The 10,313-nt window shown below is 36.6% G+C and overlaps 1 protein-coding gene across 1 annotated transcript; it reads right to left on the minus strand.

Annotated features, from left to right (window-relative positions):
- Window positions 1-3,503: 3,503 nt before the first annotated feature.
- On the minus strand, window positions 3,504-8,875 carry LOC147603502 (uncharacterized). Its single transcript, XM_086796974.1, has 4 exons — window positions 8,742-8,875; window positions 8,440-8,645; window positions 7,733-7,881; window positions 3,504-3,629 (listed from the first exon to the last, which is right to left on the minus strand). Exons 1-4 carry the CDS (start codon window positions 8,873-8,875, stop codon window positions 3,504-3,506), a joined length of 615 nt encoding a protein of 204 aa, XP_086653100.1.
- Window positions 8,876-10,313: the final 1,438 nt, after the last annotated feature.

Here is a 10,313-nt window from a genome sequence, read left to right on the forward strand (position 1 = left end):
CAGGACATCCAGGTTTCATCAAGACCTACATGTCTGTAAAGAAAAGCTTCTTTTGGCCTGGTCTAAAAAAGGATGTATTTAATCATGTACGTCAATGCCTGGTCTAAAAAAGGATGTACTTAATCATGTACGTCAATGCCTGATATGCCAGAAAGTCAAAGCCAAGAGAGTAAAAATGCCTGGGATGTTACATCCATTAGATATCCCCCTAGAGATGAAGTGGGAATGTATCAGTATGGATTTTATTACTGGACTACCTTCAGTGCAATCAGGGTTACAACTCCATCTTTGTGGTAGTTTTGACAAACAAACCAAAGTCGCCCATCAATAAAAGAAACCTACACTGCAATGGATGTGGCCAGAGTGTTCCTCAAGGAAATCTTTAGATTGCATGGCCTACCCAGGAGAATAGTAAGTGATCGAGATCCCAAGTTCATGTCAAGATTTTGGACTGCATTCTTTGAAGCAGTAGGAACTTTCTTGGATCTCTGCACACATTACCACCAGACCGATGGTCAAATAGAAAGGGTGAACCAAGTAATCGAAGATATATTTTAGTTATGCTGTGGTAGGGAACCCAAGAAGTGGCTAAGCTATCTGCACCTAGTCGAATTTGCCTACAATGCTTCTTATCACCGAAGTATCGGGATGAGCCCTTTCAAAGCTCTGTATGGACAAGACTGCCTAACACCATTAACTTGGTCCGACCCATTGATTAGGGTCGAGATTTCTAGACAAATTCTTGACGACATGGAGCAGCAGATGCAGTCAATCCACAAGGATATAAAAGCTGCCCAGGATAGACAGAAGTAGTATGCAGATAAGAAGAGGTCAGATAGAAAATTCGAAGCAGCAGATATGGTCTTCATTCGAGTATGCCCCAAAAGAAGTTCTCTATCTCTTGGGAAGTATAAGAAGTTATCCCCCAGATACTGTGGACCATATCTGATTTCAAAGAAAGTAGGTGACTTAGCCTATGAACTTCTTATACCTCCTTATCTCAAAGTACATAATTTATTTCATGTCTGCCTACTTAAGAAGTATGTATCGAGCCTGAATCATGTGCTTAATGATGAACTCTTAACTTCTTCAACCCAAGGGTGGATGGAACTTCAACCTAAAGAAATCCTTGATGTTCAAGAGAAGGTTCTCAGGAACAGAATTCTGAGAGAATTATTAGTCAAATGGAAGTGCTATCCTTTTGAAGACGCCACCTAGGAGAAAGAAGCCGAACTGATGTGGGATAACCCCCAGTTTGCGAGATAAGGACATCTCGTGTTTTTCAAGTGGGAGAGAATGTAAGATTCCTCCCCAGCCCTCAAGATGTCCAGCTTCTTCCCTGTAATCAATTCCCTTTTCAGAATAATAAAAGATCTTATTTCTATCTCTTTTGGCCTAGAGAGAGAAAATATTGTGGAGAGAGGTAATTAAGTTTTTAGATATCTTTGGATGGAAAAATATCCCTTCTTATTAAAATAAAGTCCCCCGAAACAGAAGTTCAAAAATAAATTCCTAAGGTGCATTAGAAGTAAAATATAATGTGCACAAAAAAGACCTTAGCCTAAGGGTCCAGATTTTCTGAAAATTTTAGATTAAGGTTCCTATGGACCAATAAGATTAATCCAAATGTAGGGAGGAGATAAATTGAAGAATAAAAGAACCCCCCCCCCCCCAAAAAAATGAGTAAATTCTCACATAAGATGAAGAGTGGACTAAGCACCAAAGAAAAGAGAAAAAAATAAATAAATTTTGACACCTCAGAGTGGGGATCTCCCCTCATGAAGTAGACGCCTTTTTTCTCATCATTACCCCCAATTTTTAATCAATAAAATGAGACATTTCATCTCTCCTCTCTCCTATTTAAAAACTAGATCCAAAAAGTAAGCTGACCTGACCCAAAAATAGTCAAAAATTGACCAAACTAATCTGGAAAATTCTAGAATCAGTTTGCTTGGGTAGAGGCTCACTTTTTCCTATAAATAGAAGCCTCCCCATTTGTTAAAGCTTAATGGTGTTTATGCACTGTTACTCTACTCCTGTCCTAAGCCATCTACATTGAATTTCTTAATAATTCAATTGTTTTTGGCCTAATCCTCTCCAAAGTTAATTGGTGGCCACTCTTGCTTCAAACAAGAGTAGAACCCTCAACCCCTCAAGCCAAAGGAGAGCTCACAAGCTCCATGTAAGCTAAACTTCTTACTTAGTTACAATTTTTAAATCTATGGCTTTCTTGATTTTTATGTTTTACAATTGATTGAATTAAATTCAAATGCTATGCCTTGATAAAAAGGCCACCCCTTCTCTTCTTTACATTCTAGTCTTTCTTAATCCTAGAAAGATTAACTAAGAGATTAATTAAACTCTTCTTATTGTTTACTCTCTTTAATTTAAAAAATTATGTAGATTAGAGTTTTATGAATCTAAATTGGGTTAATTTAAGTTAAAAATAGAATGATAAGAATGAGAAACGGTCAGCCATACAAAGGAGGTTATGGTAAAATTTTCTAGAATTTTATGGAAAAGAAAGTTTATTTTTATGTTATTCCAAAAGAGTAATTCCCACCATTTTTGCATCTAAGAGAAATATTCTAATTACTCCATGCACATATCCACCTATGAATATGCATGGATATCATTGATATTAATTATTAAATTTGATTTTTATGCATAGAAAGATGCATAAAGGAAATTTTTTAAAGATAAAAGTGTTATTCTCATTAAATTTGATTTTTATGCATAAAGGAATTTTTTTATTATAAAAGTATTATTCTCATTAAATTTGATTTTTATGCATAGAAAGATGCATAAAGGAATTTTTTTATTATAAAAGTGTTATTCTCATTAAGTTTGATTTTTATGCATAGAAGGATGCATAAAGGAAATTTTTTTATATAAAAGTGTTATTCTTATTAAATTTAATTTCTATGCATAGAAAGATGCATAATGGATTTTTTTATTTTAAGTGTTATTCCTATTAAATTGATTTTATGCATAAATAGATGGATAAAAGGATTTTCTTTTATGTAAAAGTGTTATTCCAATTGAAGTTGATTTTTATGCATAAATAGATACATAAAGAATTTTTATATCAAAATTAGAATTCTCTTAGAGTCTATGTTTAAATTTTATGAGTATTTGATAAATGAATAATTAAATACTCTAAGAGAGAAATTTCTATCGTTTTATATTCACACGGATTGTAAAAAGAAAATTCAGGAAATCTATCGAGATCGAATTATTCAGATAAATGATTAATTTATTCCTCATTGGAATTCATGACTAATTTAGAAATCAATTAAGTGTATATTCAAAGAAAGAAATTCGGTAAAATAGTAATTGAATTATCAAACCTTTTTGAGAAAGATAGTTTTGGAAAAATGTCCGGACATTCGAGGGCGAGGCCCCGAGTGGGAAACCCTGCCGCCCCGCGCAAGAGGAAGCTACTTTCGCTGCTAGCAACAGGGAATCCGGTGGGCAGAGGGGTCTCACATGGAAGGTTGGAGTCACTTTTCGCGAGGGTTAGGAATGTTTTGAAAGACGATGGTCTTCGGCAAAACCTTGACAATAAAGGCCTTGGCGAAATCTTTTGCCATCCACACTACTTCAACCATAGAGACTGGCTTAGCATTCTTCACCAAGGTATCCAAGGGTTCATTCATTCCCCGAATGATCCTGGCCTTCATCTAGCAGTGACGAGTATTTGAGGAGGGGAGAGCAAATGCCTAGTGATATTCCTCCATAGTTTGTCTTCCCTAGGTTAGCTCTAGGAACTAGTTCATATTTGTCTCCAAGAAGCCTGGAGGACACAATCTCTTTCTTCTGAGGTATGCTTTGAGATCATCCCACGTCTGGGTGTTCCAATCCAAGCGGTTTGTCTCATAGTGGTTCCTCCATGCTACTCTGGCTGTTTCTACGATCTTCAGCCTCGCAAGAGCCACCTTACTCTTCTCGTTGTAACCTGTGACATCGAAGTACTCCTCCATAGCTTCGATCCACTTCTCTATTGTTTCTCCCAAGTGCTCCCCTTCACCTTTGAAAGGTCCAAGCTGAGATCTATGAAGAGCTTTGCAAATATCTAGGTTGAGCTCTTCCTCATAAACTTGGGGGTTAACATTTCTACCACGATGACCTTCGATCCATGATCCTATCAATACAAAATTCTTTGTCAAGTCCCTTTTTCCAACTTAACCAAGACGCTCAGGTGAAAAAACCACTTTATTTATAATTTAAATCCAAAAGGAGTTAAACTTTAGATCCAATTGATTCTGGGGTTCCTTAAAGTTTGGTCAACCCTCTCAAAATCTTGGGATAAAGATCCCTTCTATAAGAAGAAACTTACAGAACTCATTATGAGAAAATAGTTCATTTATATCCTTATCACAATAATGGCCCATCAGACCATTAATTTCCAATTAACAATCTGAACATTCCACAATTGGGTCCATTGGGCCAAAGGTCAAGCTGTGAACAATCTATCAGCACGATCCACTAATCTTTTTAGTGATCTGTTGAAAGTCTTGATCGTTCACCAAGCTACTAACATCATCATTGGAATTCTCTCCATTCATCATTATCATGACTTATTCAACCTATCTACTTTCAACCAGAATTCAAAAATCATCATCCTTCAATTAGAATCCAAATCAATTCATCAATTTTCAACCAAAATTCTAACAACATATCAACCAGCATTCGAAAAATCATCATCTAGGATAGCATTTTTGCTCATAACTTCGAGGTCTAAGATTCACTCGTATATATTGTCAGTATAGAGCTGCAGTTATACCCACGGTATATACATGTAGTCATGGCCATTAGTGTTATAAGGCAAATGCCATCATATCTAGGCCTCAAGCAAGTCGGGGATTCCACACAAATGCGGTACTTCCATCTAAAAACCCAATTTCCAATTTATGAATTTCCTTTCTCAATATCAACTTGTACAAATTTCAACACACAATTACAATCTTTCACTAGCAACTCATAAATTTTTGGCATTTCTTGCTTCTTGGTTTATCAACTTCAACCAAATTGCTCTGATACCACCTGTGAGATCCTTGCCCTCTATGTGCTTCAAGGTATTATCAGATCAGGATTAATGAGCAAGATATCCCAAAGACAGTCATCAATACTCGGTATGGGCATTATGAATTCACTATCATGCCATTTGGCTTGACAAATGCCCCAACTACATTCAATCGCTTAATGCAGGACATTCAATGGCTTAATGCGCAGGACATTCAATTGCTTAATGCAAGACATTCTCAGAGAATACTTGGATGATTTTGTTCTTGTTTTCTTTGATGATATTTTGATTTACTCAAAGAATGCAGCTAACCATGAAACTCATGTCAGAAAAGTTCTTGAGATTCTAAGGAAGCACCAACTCTTTGCAAAAAAGAGCAAATACACTTTCTCTACCGAGACCATGTTGAATACTTGGGCTTTCTGATATCCAAAGATGCAATTTCTCCAGAATTCGCTAAAGTCCAAGCAGCATAGATTGGCCTAAACCAAAAACAGTGAAAGAAGTCAGGGGATTCTTGGGTTGGTATAGAATTTTTATACCAAAGTATGCTCTCATAGCTTCCCCCTGACTAATCTTCTCAAGAAGAATATTCCGTTTCAGTGGTCTGCTAGGTGCCAGTGTGCTTTTAATAAGTTGAAGACCGCCTTGGTAACGGGGGATTTTTTTTTGCGAGCTTTTTTTGCCGAGCTTTTTGGAGCAATGAACAAGGAGTCTGAGCTTTGCAAAGGACCATGAACTTACTATGAGCTTTGTAAAGGACCAAGAACTTACTTACATATAAATAACAAGCTTTGAAAGATCAACAATATAAATTTCAATCTTTTGATCCACATCATACTTATTGATATAATTACATATATTCATATATGTAACTAAATTCATGCACCTCATACATATACACATACAAAATATACATATACATACATACATGCAAGAGCTACCTACATACATACTAACATATATACATACATACATACATACATACTTTCTTTCTTACTTAAAGGAAAAAAAACAATCCTTTAAAGATAAAAAATATATATATCGATCTGTAAAGTTCCAAACCATGAAAATCTCGATTACAAAGTCTTTGATCCACATCATACTTATTGATATAATTATATATATACATATATCTACCTAAATTCATACACCTCATACATATACATATACATACATACATATATACAAGAGCCACCTACGCAGCACTAACATATATACATACATTCCATACATACATACTTTCTTACTTACTTAAATATAAAACACAATCTTTTAAAGATCAAAAATGTATATATCGATCTTTAAACTTCCAAACCATGACAATCTCAAATACAAAGTCTTTTGATCCACAAATTATAGCATTCTAATTATAGCATTCTTCTACATGTCATCCCGACCTAATGAGAAATCTCCCAGACATGCTTTGGCTACCTCCATGTCATTCTCTATCCCCATATAGTGCCTTTTTAACTCTTGGCATGCACGTCCCAAGCCTCCACATCCCGCAAAAACGTCCAAGACACTATCTCCTTCACTTGAGAAGGTCTCCACTAGCCACCTACAATGAAATACAATCATAAACGTGCATCTAAGTATTTTGAAAAAGTAGCTATGAAAATGACCAGAATGAAAATTGTCTCACCTAAAGAACATAGGAGATCTTTCTGCACCACCTTGAATGTAGCGCTCCAAGACCATTGTGCGTTGGAATGGATGCTTCTTATTCTTCTCAAAAATGAAATTTCGTTGAGCGTTGAATAACTTCTTTGAAACATTTTGCCCAGCCTCACGATCAATAATAGGGACATGGCAATTTACTCTATAGAACATACTAAGCGCCAATGTATCCACCTACCATAACGAGAAAACATTATGTTTGGATATCCATACCACATAACATGTATACACAAAGGGAAATATTTTAGAGATTATGACTTACCCGTTCTCCATTGTCATACAAATAACTTGATTCCACATGAACAGACATTGTTCGATGCATGACCAATCCAACTTTCTTTCCCATGGAATATATTTTAGGAAGTTGATCCATTAGACTCAAACACACAAACCAACCCTCATCAGCCACAAACAAACCAACAAAACTGAGTGTGGCACGTATCAATGATGAAGAAACTTGATTCCATGAGGGACACCCATCTGTATCTACATCAACAACTTGTAAACCTGTAGGAAAGTCAGCCCATATGAGGCGAGCCACTGTATCTGAGGGAGCACCTCTATGAGATAGAGCCTTGGGAATCTTCATCAAGAATTCTTCCACACTACATAAAAGATTTATGATGTTTGGTTTTGGTAAGTACAACTTGGAAAACTAATTATATGGTGAAATTATTCTTTTTACCTATCTGAGCCCTCCGAAAGAGTGTGGATGTCTACCAGCAATATGTGTGAAAAACATCTCTCACCTGCAAGTAAACAAGACAAAAAATGAGATGCATTTCGAAAGCACACACTTCTCAAAATAAATTTGCAATGGAAAGTACTCTTACTAGTCATGTCCATGATGTCACGTTGTCCTGACACCTCCCCCTCTTGAAGATGCTCTGGAGGGTCTCTCTCTTGATTTTCATTTGTGGGGTCTCCCTCTTGAACATCATGCATAATGTCAAGACGTCTCTTTGTTCGCCTCTCACGTTGCACTTGAGATGATGTAGATGTATGCTCTTGGTGTGATTGTGGCACTCGTGAGAGTGGTGTGGATGGTTTTGGGGCCATGCGCGAGGATCCAACTACTGGAGACTGGGTCAAGATTGTTGGCTGTGGGGAAGGTATTCTAGAGTCTTCTTGAGTTGGGGGCTCTCTTTCAAGCTCAGATTGGCAATTCTTAAATTCTTCAAGAAATAGATCAAGATAATTAGTAAAAAGGTAAAAATCCCCATACCTTTTTGTATATGTATATGTATGTAGATGTATATGTATCTATGTATATGTATATGTACATGTATGTGTATGTGTATATGCATATGTATATGTATATGTATGTAGGTATGTATCTATGTATATGTATGTAGGCATGTGTCTATGTATATGTATGTGTATGTATATGTATGTAGGTATATGTATCTATTTATATGTATATGTATGTAGGTATGTATATATCAAAACTTAACAATGTTTCTTTAAAATCTAACATGCCAATTCTTAAATGTAACATGAACTTTGTATGTATGTAGGAATTTAGTGTATGTATGTAGGTATGTATTTATGTATGCATATGTATATATACATATGTATATACATATGTATTTGTATATGTATATATCTGTATGTATATGTATCTAATATGTATATGCATATGGATAGTTTACATATGTATAGGTAGGAAGGTTTACATAAACATATACATTTACATTTACATGCATATAATTTAGTAGAAAGCAAAAAAGTACCTTTTTCTAGGAGCTCCTCACTTGGAGGCACATGATTTAGAGGATAGTCCAACCACCAAGGACATCTCTTAAATTCCCAATCAGAAACCCCTCTCTCAACCCATTCCTTCGGATACATTGTTTCCGAGGAATTTGGATCTACCCATTCTTTGATTGCTTCCGTCTCTTCGTCCATTAGACCTTGGCCAATGAGTAGCTGCACCCACCTACATGTCCAAAATAAAACAAACAGTACTAAAATATTTTTTTAAAAGCGTATATGTATTTTCTACAAAAATGTAATGGCATTGGAAGATATATACCTATAGACAACCCTCTTTGCGGCATTCTCCACCTCAGGTTGCTTTTGGCCTTCCTTTACTTTTCCAATCTTTGCCCACACCTCATGGAAGGCCCATGGTATGTGTTTCAATCGCTCCTCTTGCACACATTGCATAAATGGTGGGATGTAGATAACATCATCATATACCAATAAACCCTCCAAAATAGAGTCTGCCTCCCCTATTAGCTCTTCCCAATACAACTCTTTCTTCATATGCAGCAACGTCTTTTTGTTATCCCCAAACATCTATGAAATTACCTTGTCCTTTGCCCTCCCGATCATAAGCATTTGAAGCAATTCCGTCTTCCTATTTCAGCATCATACCAAACCCATAAGAGATTAGATATTAAGGTTAGTTTATGTTAAGGGAGGTTTATTGACATGTGACATACCTTTGAGTTGAAATCCGAGATATGGCGACTGTGTAGAGCTTTTCTTTGGTCAGAGCAACCAATCCCTTCTTGGACCAATCATAGTTATATACGAGTTGAAAGAATGCATCACCATTGGATGGGTTTGCAATTATGAGCATCTTGTACGCTCTATCTCGAAATGTTTGCTCTACACCACGTCTGGCTTTCTCACATTTTGTCTCATATTCTTGTAACCCCATGGCATGTCTATCAATGCATGATATAGCTTGCTTCACCGCATTTTCAAACGGTGTCTACGTATAACGAAAAGGACTCATTATCACTCACACGATTAAAAAACATTGATAATCCGTTTATTAATGATATTGGGAAATGCAAACACTACCTTCCACACAAGCTGTGCCAAGATTGTAGCTGGAGCATTGTACCATTGCTCTCCACTTCGTCGCTCCAAACTAAGCTCCATTAAAGCCCACCTCCTTACGTCTTCACCTAGGTAGTCCAATATGGATGATTTGTCCGCCATTCCAAATCGTTGAAACATGAAGATCTCATGTGACAATGTGGGTGTCACACTAGTGCCCACTAATCTGTGTTGTAAAGAGTCACAATGAGCTAAGAACTTAACTATGACTTCACAATGTCCATAATTAAGTAGAGAGAGATCACTTACTCATTTTGAGATCGCAAAGCCAATAGCAATTCTCCTTCTTGCTTCTTGTCCACAACCAAAAATTGACATTTGACCCAGACATGGCGTGAGGGGCTATGAGACCAAGCTAGAGAAAGCAAAATAAAGATATTACAATATATTACTTTTAATGTTGCATAAAATCACTCTATGACATTCAAAAGAGCATACCTTCGCGCACTCGAGACATCCATGCCTTCACACGATGATTGCCATCCCATACAAGAAACTTCTTACCACTGAGATCCTCCCAAGTGCTCAGTTCCTCTGCTGATTTCATCCTCAAATCTGTCATGTTGTACCACCCAGTTTGGTCCCCATTCTTGCAAGTCTATTTGTGTGACCGCGAAATACATAGAGCTTCCTGGACGTGTAAGTGAAACTAAAAAAGGAGGAGATGCTTCGACATAACCATGGCAGTCAAAAGAATCACAAAACACCTCAAGCTGGGTAGAAACTGTACGGATGGATTCATTTGGAATCAGCC

This window comes from Cibotium barometz, chromosome 64, assembly GCF_041138505.1.
Source record: "Cibotium barometz isolate CiBa-2024 chromosome 64, ASM4113850v1, whole genome shotgun sequence".
Lineage (NCBI taxonomy): Eukaryota > Viridiplantae > Streptophyta > Polypodiopsida > Cyatheales > Cibotiaceae > Cibotium > Cibotium barometz.

Coding starts and splice junctions, on each gene's coding strand:
- LOC147603502 (XM_086796974.1), bottom strand. CDS start 8,875: ATGCAATGTGTGCAAGAGGAGCGATTGAAACACATACCATGGGCCTTC. Junction 8,646..8,741: donor GCAAAGAGGGTTGTCTATAG/GTATATATCTTC, acceptor TTGGACATGTAG/GTGGGTGCAGCTACTCATTG. Junction 3,630..7,732: donor CATCCACACCACTCTCACGA/GTGCCACAATCA, acceptor ACCTTGGTGAAG/AATGCTAAGCCAGTCTCTAT.